The sequence below is a fragment of the Bos mutus genome, chromosome 3 (assembly GCF_027580195.1).
Source record: "Bos mutus isolate GX-2022 chromosome 3, NWIPB_WYAK_1.1, whole genome shotgun sequence".
NCBI lineage: Eukaryota > Metazoa > Chordata > Mammalia > Artiodactyla > Bovidae > Bos > Bos mutus.
This window is the reverse complement of record NC_091619.1, coordinates 3,446,507-3,461,085: the sequence shown is the minus strand read 5'-3', so window position 1 is coordinate 3,461,085 and position 14,579 is coordinate 3,446,507. Positions and strand designations below refer to the sequence as shown.

At 52.2% G+C, this 14,579-nt stretch overlaps 2 protein-coding genes across 6 annotated transcripts in view; one reads left to right on the top strand and one right to left on the bottom strand.

The window, feature by feature from the left end:
- Positions 1 to 3,675, top strand: part of DCAF8 (DDB1 and CUL4 associated factor 8) — a 39,355-nt gene extending 35,680 nt beyond the window's left edge. For all 5 annotated transcript variants that reach the window (XM_070365938.1, XM_070365927.1, XM_014480851.2 and 2 more), the window contains 3 exons: positions 417 to 536; positions 943 to 1,059; positions 1,692 to 3,675. In XM_070365938.1, the coding sequence (XP_070222039.1) occupies positions 417 to 536; positions 943 to 1,059; positions 1,692 to 1,808 (354 nt within the window). In that variant the 3' untranslated portion in view covers positions 1,809 to 3,675. The remainder of the gene's footprint in view (positions 1 to 416; positions 537 to 942; positions 1,060 to 1,691) is intronic.
- A 348-nt stretch (positions 3,676 to 4,023) lies between these two features.
- Positions 4,024 to 14,565, bottom strand: PEA15 (proliferation and apoptosis adaptor protein 15). The gene is made up of 4 exons (XM_070365973.1): positions 14,412 to 14,565; positions 7,732 to 7,905; positions 6,225 to 6,380; positions 4,024 to 6,078 (listed from the first exon to the last, which is right to left on the bottom strand). Exons 2-4 carry the CDS (start codon positions 7,901 to 7,903, stop codon positions 6,014 to 6,016), a joined length of 393 nt encoding a protein of 130 aa, XP_070222074.1. The 5' UTR covers positions 7,904 to 7,905; positions 14,412 to 14,565; the 3' UTR covers positions 4,024 to 6,013.
- Between the last annotated feature and the right edge of the window lie 14 nt (positions 14,566 to 14,579).

Here is a 14,579-nt window from a genome sequence, read left to right as displayed (position 1 = left end):
AGCTGCTGCTGTTTTCTTCATTTTAAAAAATTTATTTGCCACTTGGTAAAAGCCACTGAGATGTTTTTTTCCAGGCTTGGGCGAGTTGGAGCTTTGGAATCTGGAGAGAATGAGGTCATCTGGACTTCATTGCTTTTTTGTGAAGGCAGCATACGCTTGGCCAGTCACCCGCCCACCCCTAGAGCTATGTCTGGGGATGAGGCCACCCCTACCTAAACATGGGAAATGAGAGATCGGCCTGATCTTATACCCAGTCTGTGTCCAGGACCTTTGGCCTAGGCTCATGATGGGTGGGCATGTCCTCCCAGCAGCTACCTTAACTTTTATCAAGGACAGTTATTGGTGAAAAATGAGAAGTGATTTTTAGACTATTCCCACGTACCCCTATGCCTATGTTTTCCTCTTTTCCTGACCAGGTAAACTGTCTTGAGCCCCACCCTCACCTGCCTGTGCTGGCAACCAGTGGCCTAGACCATGATGTCAAAATCTGGGCGCCCACAGCTGAAACTTCCACTGAACTTACAGGGTTAAAGGATGTAAGTAACTGACTAAGGATTTCTTCTTTCTGCTTATCAAAATACTGTTAGGAGTTTTCATTGTTATAGAAGGGAATAACTTGCTGTACAGTTTTTTAAAGGCGCTGCTCTAACACCATTCCCCACATTCCTGTCATTGCCTCTCTAGGAATAGTCCCAGTCCAGGGGTCCATGGCACAGCTTTGAAGTGCCTCTAGTTAATGGTAGAGTGGGGGTGGGGACATCTTTAGGAAAAATTATCCACCTCAATGGATGGACCTGGAGCATCCTTTCTTAGTCTTATCTAGCTCACTCTAGCTTAATAAGTTTCTAAGGGAAGATTTTACTGGGCTGGAACAGCAGCCTATTCTGATCAAGTCTAGGGTTTATATTCATCGCCCAATCCCCTCACCCTCTTTGGTTCCAGGTGATTAAGAAGAACAAGCGGGAACGGGATGAAGATAGCTTGCACCACACTGACCTGTTTGATAGCCACATGCTCTGGTTCCTCATGCACCACCTGAGACAGAGGCGCCATCACCGGGTAAGCGGGAGTGGGAAGTGGGTCCCAAGGGCAGTGACCCTCTCAACAGGGTGAAACATTCCAGTGAATACTTCCTCATTGCTTCAGGAGGAATCAGGTGAAGCTGGTTGGGTTTCCTATCCATTATTCCCCACCCCCATCAGAGCCTTCATGTAGCCTTGGACAAGCCACTAGTGGAAATAGATGGTGTCTGCTTTGTGTTCTCCATCACCATGCATGCGCCAGGGTGTCTTCAAAAAGGCAAACACATGAGGGTGGGGAAGGGGTTGAGAAGAAATAATAAAGCTCAAGCTGTCTTCTGTTTTTTTTCTCTCATGCCAGAAGAGACCCTAGGGTAGGGTTTAGCAAACTGGCAGTTTGGGCAAATGCCTGCTTTTTGTAAATAAAGTATCGTTAGAATATAGCCACCCCCATTCATTTATGTATTGTCTGGCTGCTTTCATGCTACAACAGGAAAGCAGAGTTGAATAGTTGTGACAGAGATATGGCCCATGAGTCTAAAATATTTACCATCTGGCCCTTTAAGAAAAATTCTGCTGACCCCTGGGCTAGAGCATATAAATTGTAGCTAAGGCCTAACAGGCTTGACCTTGTTCCAAGGAAATTACTAATAAGCCTTTCCCATCCTACAGCGCTGGCGAGAACCTGGGGTTGGGGCCACAGACGCCGACTCTGATGAGTCTCCCAGCTCCTCAGACACATCGGACGAGGAGGAGGGTCCTGACCGGGTGCAGTGCATGCCATCCTGAGGCCTCATACCCAGGAGGGGTGGGCTGGGGCTGCCAACCCAATCCTGCCTGGGCAGCCCTTTCCTGTGCCAGGCCCTAACATTCAGCAGAAACGCACTTTGGACTTTTTTGCTTTAGATTTAAAAAAAAAAAAAGACATCCCAGGAGGACAAGCCAGAGGGGAGTGAACCTACAGAGAGTGTCTAGGAGTGGGAGTTGAGCCCTGGAATGGGGCTCCATGGAGAGGTGCATAGGACTCAGCAGAAATGGCTTCTCCCCAAACCCTTTTTGGGGGGGAAGGGAGAGCCTATTTTATTAACTGGTTTGGGGTAGGGAATGGGGTTTCCTTTTCTTTGGTCTCCCTTGTTTCTTGGGTGGCGGGTGGGGGGATAACTGGCTGTTCAGTACCGAGGGGCCAGACTGGGGGTGGTAGAAATGCCACACTCTCTTTGGTTTAGGTTTTTGACTTTATTTTCTTTTATTTTTTAAAAGTCTATGACAGTTGCGTTGTTTTTCTCCGCCCGCCTGCCCCCCACCCCCGAGCAACCCCATCCCAGGATCCTGTCTTTCTGGGAAGTCTTTTTAATAAGAGTCCCTAACCATCCTACACTCTTCACTTTCCTTTCCACCCCATTCATTCTCTGAACTTATCACAGTGTTTTGCACTTGATTATGTATCCTTCACTTTCTTCTTTATCCCATCATCCCCTCAGTAGGTCTGGTGAGGGAGGTTGGGGGGAGGTGGGAGGAGGGGCAGAAGTGGAAGCATAGGAAGGATGTTACCTCTTCTCTTACTTTAAAAAAAAAAGTTGTTTGGTGGCAGCAATCTCCCTGTCCCTATCACTGTTAGAGGCCTAATTTTATATCTATAAATATATTAAAAAGCAACTCAAAATTGGATGTATCCCGTTAACATTATTGTCAAAGTTTAAATACCTATATATTCTCTATGACTGCAATAAAGGGACTTCCAGGAGAGAGTGAGTGAAAGTAATGGTATGGAGGTGTCACCTGGGGTCAGCCTACCCTCTGTGCATGGCCATTGGAGATTGGGGCTTAACTCTTTAGGTTTCCTGGAGGCTCAGGAATGGAAGGATCCTGAATTCTGCCCTTCCATGCTTTCCCACCATGGTTTCAGGGTTGAGGAAAACTCCTTTCAGCTTTTTGCCCCAGATATCCTACCTCTCCTTAAGTCTTGTAAGGGTTCTTAGGATGGCTCTTCTAGCCAGAGACTGGCTTATCTTTAAAACTTGACTGAACTATGACTTCAGGAAGGGTCCTGCCACTGCAGACCATTTCTCCTAGTACCGTGTGTGACAGAAGACACACTCACTCTGACCTTGATCTGCTTGAGTCTTTAAGCTACCCAGCTTCACACCAGCTCCCTCCTAACGGAAGAGCACAGGGAAAGACCTCTTGGGTTCGACTTTCTACCTTGTCCACCTTCCCGGATCTTGGGATTGAAGGACAAGGCATTAATCTAAGGGGTGATTAAGGTGGCTGGGGCTCAGACATCTGTTGTGTCAGTGGTCAATAAATAGGAAAGTCCCAGTTGAATTCTTGCCCTTAAATGCTTTTGCTGCTATTTGTTTGTTCCCAGCTAGGAATTCTGCATCCTGGGACAGTCAGATTCCACTAGAACAGGCCAGGAAGGAAGGGAAGAGTGAAAGGATGGAATTCCCAGACACTCCTTCCTCCTGTCCCTTTTCCTAGCAGCTCTCAGACCAGATGTTAGCTGCTGCACTTCCTTCCAGAGGTAGGGAATGTGTGGTGGCTGTGAGTGGTCTGTGTTCTTATTGCTGGTAGGGTGATGGAGTGGGCTGAAACCATGCACTCTGGAATTTGTTGTGTATTTTCTCTCAGTAAAGCTTTTTTTTGTTTTTCCTGACTGCTGCTCTGTGTGTGATATGTGAGCCATTCACTTGTGATGGTCTATTTTTGCTCCTTTCAGTATGGTGCCTGACCTTAGTTTTACAATTTTAGGAAGTCCAGCTTGGTATATCCATGTTTCCAACAGTTGGGCTCCAGCTGGAGACTGTGTAAGTGGAACAGGCCTCACAGTTCAGTGATACTTCGAAGATGAGGGAAGGGAGAGATACTACTTAGGGATATTTTCCTGACCTCTGTTCCAGGCTGCAGTTAAGGATTTGGGGGTAAATTTTGCTCTCCCTCCCTTCCCAGTCATCCAAAGTCTCCAAAATCTTGGTCACTCACAGAAATTCTAAAATCAGTTAGGTACAGTACAATCAATCACCTTTATTCCAGGGTTAGAACAAGGCCGTGCACACTGCAGACAGAGGAGCAGAGAATGGGGCAGTCTCACAGCAGTATGGGGGTAGGAGGGCAGGTTAGTCTTTTTAGATTATTTTGCCTTACAGAGAAATTTACTACACTCCGCTGAAAATGAACCCTGTCTCCTTTCTCTCATCTCATCCTCTCCTCTCTTCAAAGGAAGCCTCGCTTTGAAGAGCCTCTTTATTCCCCCCTTCTCTCTCTCTCTGACTCCATCTCACATAACGTATCCTGGCTTGGAAGGACAATTCATGCTCATTTTCCACCTCCCAATTCTACAAGTATCTCTCTCTCCTTGAGGGAGAAAGCCAGACAGGGCTGGGGAAACTTGGGAAGGTCCTTTAAGGCAAAACTGTGGAGTACTCGAGGTGTATGTTTTAAGGCAGGTGTCCGCAGCAGTGGCCAGAGGGGACAGGCTGGGCTGGGCTGGGCTGGTAGAGGGTGCTCTCCAGCCAGTCTGGCTTCTTCCCTCTCCAACAGCCAGCCCTTCCCTCCCACTGAAGTTTTGTTCCCAACATCCCAAAAGCTCCCCACCTCACTTAAACTCTCTAAATAGTCTCTTGAGATTGCATGTGAAATTAAAGTTTAAAAAAGTTTTCTTTTTCGACTATATAGCAATTTGACTCTGCCACTCCCTTCACTGTGGCATTCTCCTTCCACCCCCGCCCGGGCCTTGACAATAAGTTAATGCTAGACACCACAGAAAAAGGGTACACATGGCAGTGCGGGTTTAATATACATATATGTAGAATATATATGTACACACAGTTAGCACGGTCAGGGTGGGGAGGGCTCACTCGGGACAGGCAGGAGGCTGGGGTCACTGTACTCTAGTGATTTGGCTAGGAGGCGTTCACAAGCCCAAGGTGCCAGGATATTGAGGGAGAGGGGTTACCAAGCCCCCTCCTGGACTGAATTGGGGATCAGTGCAACGGAAACACTGGAGTTAGCTTCTTCCCTTCTTTCTACCTTGGGGGAGGGGCTTCTAGACCACGGAGAGAGGGAACGTTGCCTGCAATAACCACGTTGGGACTCTGTAGGTGGAAACAGGACTGGAATTAAAACCTAAGGATTTCTATTCTAGGAACTCCCAAGGCTCGTATGTGCAACAGTCTGAGTAGGAATAAAGGAGTAGAAAAGAGGACTCCTCTCTGCCTTCATCCCCTCAGGCTCAGTGGTGGGGGTCGGTCTGCTCCCAGCATTGTCTCTCCAGAGGTGGGGGATGGGGCTGGAATCTAGTGCTGGGTTCTCATGGGGTTTGAACTTGGGGGCCGGGAAAGGATCCAGTGATCTCTCTCTTCAGGTCCCTGGCTCACACCCACCCTAGGCCTATGAAAGGGGAGCAAAAGGGGACCTGCTGGTGCCCAGGCCCTCTAACCTGAGGAACAGTCGGAAACAGGACTCCTCAGCCAGTCCAGCATTGGGGTACAAACACAAACTCTGGCTTCTCTTTGCCCCTGCCAGGTGGGGGTTGGGTGGCTTCTTCATCTTTCCTCTCACTGCTTTTCATTAGATTCACCCAACTCTCCCATGCCTCACTCTTGCCTTGCCTCCTCAATGTAGGAAAACACAGGTCCTTTCTGCTCCCACACTTGGAGGTGGGGGAAGAGTGGAGGAAAGGGAAGTAAGAGAATGTGTCTATTTCTATTTGCATAGAAATAGCCCCCAACTCCCCCTGGAGTGGGGAAACTGAGCCCCACCACCACCCCCAGCCCCTGACCCCCATCCCCTCACAAGGAGGAGGAACTAGATGAGCTAGACATGTAGACAGACAGCCAGAGCGTGCGCACACGCACACACACGCGCACAGTAAGGGGTTAGGACCAGGTTAGTAAGTGGGTAGATGGGGGAGGGCTGCCCTTGCCCCTCCCCTGCAGGATGGGGAAAGAGTAGTCTGATGAAGGTCCAACCTTCCTCCTCTTCCTCCCCCTTGCTCAGGCTTTCTTCGGTGGAGGAGCCAATTTGATGATCTCTTCCTCAGAGGGCTGCCGGATAATGTCTGAGGGCAAAAAGGCACATGTCCAGGGACAGAAGTCATGGGAGACAGCAGACAGGCTAACAGAGCCTCTGTCCTCCCCAAATTCAGGTATTGCACAGGTAGTCCGTGGGGGGGCAGAGGTGCACATTCAAGGCATGGCCTCTTACCTTTGTACTTCTTGGCACTGGGGATACGGGTTAGCTTGGTGTCCAGCTCATCTTCCTCAGAGATCTTCAGAACACGGGTTCTGTAGTCAACCACCATAGTGAGGAGGTCAGGACGGCGGGAGATCTCAAAGATGTGCTCGATATAAGAGAGGTTGTCTAGAGGAAGGCAGGAGACAGGGTCAGAGCTAGACTGTAGCTGTCAGCTTCCCCTACACTACTGGACTGGGCTTCAAGAACGGAGACTGAGCGCTTCCACCAGAAGAGTGAGGCCTCCCTGGAAGATGAGGGGTAACTAAGCCAGGAACAGAAAGCCAGGGCGAAAAACAGTACAGAGGACTGACTATTCCCGGGAAGGACAGATCATTAATCAGTTAAGTTTCAAGATTACAGATTTAGAATGTGAGATTTAGGTGAAATACCAGGTTCCACACGGGAGGGGAGGGGAGCAGAGAAAATGAACTGGCCTTCCAAATACCCATCATCCACCCTGTCCCTGTTCCACTTTTCCTCCAAGTAAGCATCAGAATGGGGGCTTTGCTGGTTGGTGGCTCAGTGGTAAAGAATCCGCCTGCCAATGCAGGAGACTCGGGTTCGATCCCTGGACTTGGAAGATCCCAGAGAAGGAAATGGCAAACTCCTTGCAGTATTCTTGCCTGGGAAATCCCAGGGACAGAGGACATGACTTAGCGACAAAACCACAACATGCCTCAGAATTTCCTCGCAGCCCAAGTGGGACTGAAAGGGTGGGCATCTGAGACAACCTGGGAGAGATTTCTGGGCCTAGTGAGAAGGGTAATTGTGAACAAGAAGGTACGGGCAGGACCAGAGGGATGGTGTGAATTGGCCAGTTCTGGGAGACTGCCGAGGCCTTCTTGCCTGGCTCCTCGCCTCCACTGCAGTAGTCTCCTGAGTGCAGCATGTCCTCCTTCAGCCTCCCTATACTCCACGCTACAGGTTCATCTCTGAAAGGGCCCTCAGGTCACTGACCTCACCTATCAAATGCTGCATCACTCAAGGCCCTCCACAGCACAGTCTCAACTCACCTTTCCAGCCACTTCTAAACATACTGTGTCCCTCTGCCTAGCAGGGCTTCCTTTGGACCCTACCTTTGAAATCCCTCTTGCCCTTCAGGGCCATCTTAAACACCAGTTCCTCCCCAAAGCCCTTTCCAGGGCAGTGGTCTCTAAAAGTAGACAAGAAAATGACAGAACTTGTGGTTTTAAACTTTTATCGCTTTTAACTTCTACTTTAATGTTCTATTATATATGTGATAGTAGCACAGCACAGTAGGATCTGAGTAACATCTACTGAATTAATATTTTTACTGACAAGGGAACCATGAAGAATGTAAAGACCACTGCCCTAGAGCCAGTCTCCTCTCCTCGAGCATTCCTGTCATCCTGCCTTGTCAGAGAGGAGGTCTTTGTACAGCAGGTCTGATTTCTACTTGCTGCATGAGCTGAGCCTGAGAGGCTGATGGCCAGATGCCTGTGGCCCCCTCCCCCACCTTTGTCCAGCTTGTTGTGGCTCTCCAGGAAGCTAAACCAGGCACTGCCAGTAGTGATCTCCTCACTCTTCTCACTGGGGATGTCCTCCTTGCAGGCTGACTTGAGCTGCTCCAGATCTTCAAGGGTAATGTTGTTGGTCAGGTCCTGGAGGAGGGTCCCGTACTCGGCCATGACTGGAGTTGGGGGAACAAGGAGACAGGACGCTGAACTTGAGCTTCAGGATCTGGTTCACTCACTGGCACTGCCCACTTCCTCAGCCCTGCCAGGCATGTGCCCAGAACTCAGGCTGGGGAGGCCAGGGCTGGAGGGAGAAAAGGAAGACCCCAAGGAGATAGGAGCAGACAGGAAGTAACTGGAAAGCTAGGGACCAGGCTCAAGTCTAGAGTGAAAAATCACACCTCCTTCTCCCACCATCTTTTTTCTTCCTTTTCCTCCCTGTAACAGTAACCCTGGCAACGGCTCCCTGACTGAGGAGGCGGTTACCATAGCAACCTGCTCCTGACTTTCTCACCCAGATTGCCCCACCCACCTGCAACCCCTCCCCCTGTCAAAAAACAAAACACTCCAAAACTACCACCAGGGAAAGGCTTGCTGTGGCAGTAAGAAGCTAAAAAAAAGGGGCTGGGGTTGTTTGGGGGGGCTCATGTTCTAGCTCCTATTCTTTTCCAGAAGCAAATGGGGTCCCTCAGTTCAACTCCCCACTACCCCACTAGTGACTCATCTTTGGATAGATGCCTAGCTGCCTGGTCTAATGGTCCCCTGGCCCCTCTGTGCTCAGCCCTGTATTCAGTCATCGGGGTGGGGGTGGGGAGGGTAAAGCAATGGGCCACAGCCCCACCTTTGTAGAGCCCATTTTCTCCCTTGATGGCTGCCAGACCTCCACACAACCCTCTCTCCTAGCCTTTGTGCTATGCCTACAGCCCCCGCGCCCAAGAATACCAAGCGGCTGGCTCTGGCCCCCTGCCCAGTTCTCAGGCTGGCTGGGTGGCAGGGGGAAGGGGTTCAGATGCTGCTTTGGGAAAGTCTGGCAGGAAGGGGGCTGCCACTTATGCTTCCATCAACATCCGGCTGGCACTACCTTCAACATGACCTCCCCAAAGCTGGGAAGGCTGGATCTCATTTAGGCCTTCACCCCATGCCCCTTTCATGATTCTTGGGTGAAAAGGGAGAGGATATCAAAGACCCTCCTTCCACTAAGACAGGGACTATGACTAAGACAGACAGAAGAAAGGCCAGACCTTAGAATGAACTTTCTGGATTTGATAAAATACACAACTCTAGTGGTAGGTTTTTAAAAAGGGGATTTTTCCCCCCTAGAACTGTATTTCTTTTGTAATTAGAAAAGTAAAGCATTTACAAAAATAAGTTATGCCATAAACAGTCTGTAGCTAGACCAAGGGGTGGAGCAAGGAGGGAGATGACCTTGTACGAAACTGCCCACAAATCTCTCCAAGAATGGGCTAGAAATACTGCAGAAAGGGGCTGGCTGACACAGCCCATTTCCTTCTTTCTGTTTATGTGAAGGAAAGCTGAGGTGGAGAAGCATGGCCACCATATCGTAAGGGGTGTGGACCCAGCAGGCCCCATTCCCAGCCCCCTGCTTGGACCAGAACAAACAAGCCTCCCTTGGTGGCAGGCACCGTGACACAAACACACAATAAGCCAGGCGGCAGGGCCAGCATGACCCCCAGAGAAGCAGGCACTTGCATGCATGCTCACTTGCACACCCAGGTGCAACCAGACAGAAGGGCCCAGCGGTGGCCCTGCCAGGCTGGGCCAGGAGCAGCGCTCTCCGACTGTCAGCACCAGGACCGTCTCCGCCCTGAAATCTAGGTCACAGCAGCAGGCTCTGGAGCTCAGCCCCCGCCCCAGGCACTGATAATCCAAGGACAGGAGGAGGGGTACAGAGACAAGGGAATGACGGGGACAGGGTTCAGAGACGGGGATAAGAATGAAGGGGGCATGAAAAGAGCAGAAAGGAAAAGGGCAGCGTGGGCGGGAGGCCCTCAAGAAGACTGCCCCCACTGAGGAGACTCTGAGACCAAGCCCTCAGCTCAAAAATGGGACAGACTTTAGGATCATGGTGCCCTGCTTTCACATGGAAGAAGAGTTTGTAAATGAGAGATACACTGGGAGGAGGGAGTGTGTGCGTGTGTGTAGCTCCTGGGAGGGAGGTGTGTGTGTGTGTGTGTGTATAGCTCCTGGGAGGGAGAGGGGGGTGTGTGTGTGGGGGGGGCGGTTCCTGGGAGGGAGGGGTGTGTGCGTAGCTCCTGGGAGGGAGGAGGGAGTGTGTATAGTTCCTGGGAGGGGGAGGGCGTTTGTGTGTGTGTAGCTCCTGGGAGGGAGGTGTGTGTGTGTGTGTGTGTGTGTGTAGCTCCTGGGTGCGGGGAGAGGGGGGTGTGTGTGTGTGTAGCTCCTGGGAGGTGTAGGTGGGTGTGGGTGTGGGTGTGTAGCTCCTGGGAGGGAGGGTGTGTGTGTGTGTGTCTGTGTGTGTAGCTCCTGGGAGGGAGGTGTAGGTGGGTGTGGGTGTGTGTGTGTGTAGCTCCTGGGAGGGAGGTGTGTGTGTGGGGGGGGTGGGGTTTCTGGGAGGGAGGGGTGGGGGTGTGTGTGTGTGTGTGTGTAGCTCCTGGGAGAGAGGTATGTCTGTGTGTGTGTGTGTAGTTCCTGGGAGGGAGGAGGGAGTGTGTATAGTGGGGGAGGGAGTTTGTGTGTGTGTAGCTCCTGGGAGGGAGGGGTGTGTGTGTGTGTGGTGTGTGTGTAGCTCCTGGAAGGGAGGAGGGAGTGTGTGTGTGTGCAGATTTACAGGGGAGGTAGGTGGGAAGGGATTAATGTGTATTAAGCCTGGGGGCGGCAGGTTAGGACCTTTCTGTGAGAGTGGAATGGATGTGAGGAGGCCCCTAAGAGAAATGGGGTGGGAAGGTATGTGCACCAGAACCCTGTGTGGGTGCTGCTCTGAGTGTGGGCACAGGCGCAGGGAGGAGGTGGTGCTGCTATCTGTGGGTGTGTGTGGATGTTCTGGTAACGGTATGTATGTGCCAACATTGGATGAGTGGTTCTGAGTGTATGTGGTCTAGTGTGTGTGTGTGTGTGTGTCTGACCAGCTGAGAGTATGTGAAAGCAGGCAGATAATCACAAGCTTACATCCAGAGAAAAGAGGAAGGGTAAGAGGGGGCCTACAGTACGGAGGAAGCAAACTGGGGTTGGGAGAGGGAGAGACTGAGGCTGCAAATGAGGAATCCTGCGGCGGCGGCGAAGGGGACAGGGAGCACAGAGTCCACAATGAGAAGGCTGCAGCCCTGAGCTCAGCGGTTACCATGGCAACCTCAGTTCTGGTCCCCCCCCCGAGTTGTCAGGACAATGACACCACTGGATGGGAGGGATGTGAGGAATGGTGAGTAAGAAGAGACAGAAAGGATAGGGGAAAGGCCCCGTGAGGGAGCTGGGCAAGGCAGCCTGGTTGCCTGCCTCCCTGCAGACAGCCATCTGCCCAGGCCTGGGTGTGGCAGCAGGTGCAACAGTAGGGAAGTGTGGGGGGAGTTTCCTTACTTGGTTCTCAAGTCTCCCTGGTCAACCATTATTCAGTGGTAGTCTGGCCATGATGGGTGCGCCTTGGCAGAAGCTTGGCTCCACTCTCCATGTTGCTTTTCTCACCCAAGATTCAGAATTCCAAAGGGCCTATAGAGAATTCTCCTGTCCCCATAGCTCAGAAAGTCCTCCTGATCTCTGGAACAGGGCAGAGGCTGCCCAGGGAACACCAGGCGGCCTGGGTGGAGGCCATTCTTGGGACAGGATACTCAGGCAGGAACCGGGAACCGGAGCTGAGGCTGCCAGGAAGTCAGTCCCCTTCCCTCCCAGATCATTCTGTGCTCTGCTCACCGCTTCCTCACACCTTCCTTCCTGCCTCCCTCTCCTCCTCAGCTGGCTGCAGGTGGGGCCCTGACAAAAGTCAAACCAACTGAGGATGCTGAGGGAGAGGAGCAAGAGGTAAGGGTTAGATTCTGACCTTCTAGGATGGTAGTGGTTGGGAACATGACAGGTGGGTGCTCCATGGGCACTGGGGAGGGAGAGGCAGGCCCTGGGGGCACTTGGAGAAGTCTGGCAAATTGGGGTAAAACGTCCTTTGGAGGAGGTGGCAGCACCCCAAGAATTTCTATGCATTTGGACGTTAATTCATGATCATCCCCACTCCCTAGCATTTGGTTCCAAATCCTCAGTAAATTTAAGAAGCCTTGGGATTAGGGTCTGCTCCCCCTCCCTCCCTCACATCTGCTGCAGCTGCCTAAGCTGAGGGGAGCTGCAAGGACCTGGAGATCCCTGCAGCAGGCAGAAGGGGGCTTGTAGGCACTCGTGTCTGTCAGTCCTACTGCCTGGGCTTGAAAGGGTGGTAATCACCGCAAAGCAGAGGGCTGGGGTGGGAAAGTGCCAGGTGAAGTCTGATCTGGGCCCCAAATTCAAGCAGTCCTGCAGTCCATCCCTAATTATCCCTTTACAGTCATACACAACTGACTTCTCCCTTTAGCTTCTATTCAACTTTTTGTGGGGCGCAGGGGATGCATTTATATCTATAAAGTAGGAAGAAGAGGATTCTAAGACTCCAGAGCCAGCCTCGGAATGAGGGGGTGAGGTAGGACACCTCAACCTCCCAATGTTCAGTGCAAGAAGCAAAATGGGTTACGCCTGAGTACAGAGACAAGGGGTGAAGCTTCTAGCCCTTAGTCTAAGAGAAGAAAGCCTGGACCCAAGATGAGAGCAAGAGGAGATACCAGGCATTGGATCAGGCAGGGCAGGAGAGAGGGAGTGGGGCTGTGCTATTCTCTAATCATCTGGTTCTATCTCTTTCTACTTGTATTTCTCTCCCATCTCTATCTCTTCCTCATCTATTACCTCTGTCCCTGGTCTTTAAATGGGCTTTCATCCTATCCTACCTGGTGGTAGCCAAGAATACCTTAGTATTCCTGGGTTCTGTGACTTGGTGTCCTCATTTTAATACACAGAGCTACTGTACTATTATAGCTATACTAGGAAGGAGTGAGTGTCCCTGCTATAAAGAAAATAAGTTTGCACACAGGTTAGTGATGTCTGCCACTGCACAGTGGGTGACACTGTTAAGAGAGTGAGGGGATGGCACGACAGGGTGTAACTGGTCCTATACGTGCATGACAATACATGCACACATGATGGGCACAGGTGTCAGGGAAGTGAGGAAGTAGGCAACCAGGGCAGCCAGCAGCCTAGGGCATCTCTGGCAATTTCCCCAATGGAGTGTTTAACCACAAAGGAAGAGCAATTAAAGCTAATCGCTCTGACAGCCTGGAGGCCAGACACACAGGGAAACAAACATACAGATTCAGCATGTTTCCCCTAACTCCCAGTGGTCCCACCACCACCCTGCTTTCATCCTCCCTAATTTCTGGGCCTCCGTAATCCATTCCCCAGCACTCTCCCCGCTCTTCTGACCATCTCTGACTCTCACTTCCTTCCTCTCCCAGTTCCCTGACTGTATCTCTGTCCCTGTGTCCCTCTCTTGATGTTGTCTGCCTGTCACACACATTCCCCTCATTCTCTCTCTCTGACTTGGGCTCCATCCTTGGCTGACTCATACTCATTTCTTCTTTTTCTCCCTCTCCCTTTCTTCCACCCTCCTCCATCCCTTGGCCACTCAGAAGCCCAGAAGCCAGCCACTCCCAGCACCCTAAGCTCCAAATGGACCCAGCAAGAGAGGCCACCAGCAGCCCCTACCCTCACTACTCACCCAGTTTCAAAGTAGCAGCCTCACTCACCCTCAAGATCCTGTCTCCCTGTCCTGGAATGCGACCAGGATTTTCTACCATTTTTTTTTTCACTGTTAAAGAGGGGCAATCCGAAACCTAGGGCTGGGAGAAAATACCCAGAAAATCAGGGTGGACTTCAGCTGTCCTGTTAAACTGATATTCTTCCAGGAGACTCGCACATGGGAGGCAGTGGGGATGAGGTGGGGGCTTGGATGCCCAAGTGCAGGGCTGGCTGTTTGTGATTTGCTGTGTGCAGTTGATGTGTGTAAGAGTCACATGCGTGTGTGTCACCGTGTGTGTTGGCGTGTCCCTTGTAGGTGTGTGTGTGTCCCTGACAGTTTTGACACGGATTATATGAAATTAATAGGTTTTACGTTAGCTACTCCACTCCTCTACACCCTCCAGCTCCCGATTCCTTCCCTCTGGACTAGCTTTCGACAACCCCACCTCTTCCCAGGTGCAGAGACTGGATGAAGGCACGTGGTGCCAGCTGCCGGGTTTAAGCCCTCGGAGTAGGGGCGGCTGCTGGCGGAACTGAGGCAGGGCTGGGCAGGGAGACCGCCAGCCGAGGCGAGTCCGAAGCCAGAGAAGGGGAGGGAGGGGCGGGAGCTGGCGGCCCAGTAGAGTCGGCTGGGCGGGAAGCAGGCTGCATCCCAATCCCCAGGCCCCGGTCCGACTCCCAAACTGCCGTTCATCGTGGAACGGGCGGCCGGAGCCACGCCGCCTCCAGTACGCACTCAGCGCTCGAGCACACCAACAGACGGAGCCCGTGGGGCCTGACATGGAGCGAACCCGTCCGGGGCCCCCACGCTCCGCATCTGCCCCCAGGCGTCCCGGATCGACGCCCCTCCAAGCCCAGACCCCAGATCCTCCCCTCCCCGCGACACGTCCCCGCGCGGCCCTCTCACCGCCTCCGGGGCTGAGCGCTCGGGGAGCGGGCACTCTGGCGTCCCCGGTTCCTGAGCAGCGTCTGGAGCCTCCTCCTCGGCTCCCGCCGCCGCCGCCGCCGCTTCTGCCGCCGCCGCCGCCGCCTCTTCCGCCCGCGGAGCCTGAGCCCGAGCCCGGCGCCGCCTCAC

What these genes read in the sequence shown, in the direction of transcription:
- PEA15 (XM_070365973.1), bottom strand. Translation starts at nt 7,903, where the DNA reads ATGGCCGAGTACGGGACCCTCCTCCAGGACCTGACCAACAACATTACC. An exon ending in CCACAACAAGCTGGACAAAG is followed by an intron (nt 6,381 to 7,731) that starts GTGGGGGAGGGG and finishes GCCTTCCTCTAG; the next exon opens with ACAACCTCTCTTATATCGAG. An exon ending in CAGTGCCAAGAAGTACAAAG is followed by an intron (nt 6,079 to 6,224) that starts GTAAGAGGCCAT and finishes TTTTGCCCTCAG; the next exon opens with ACATTATCCGGCAGCCCTCT.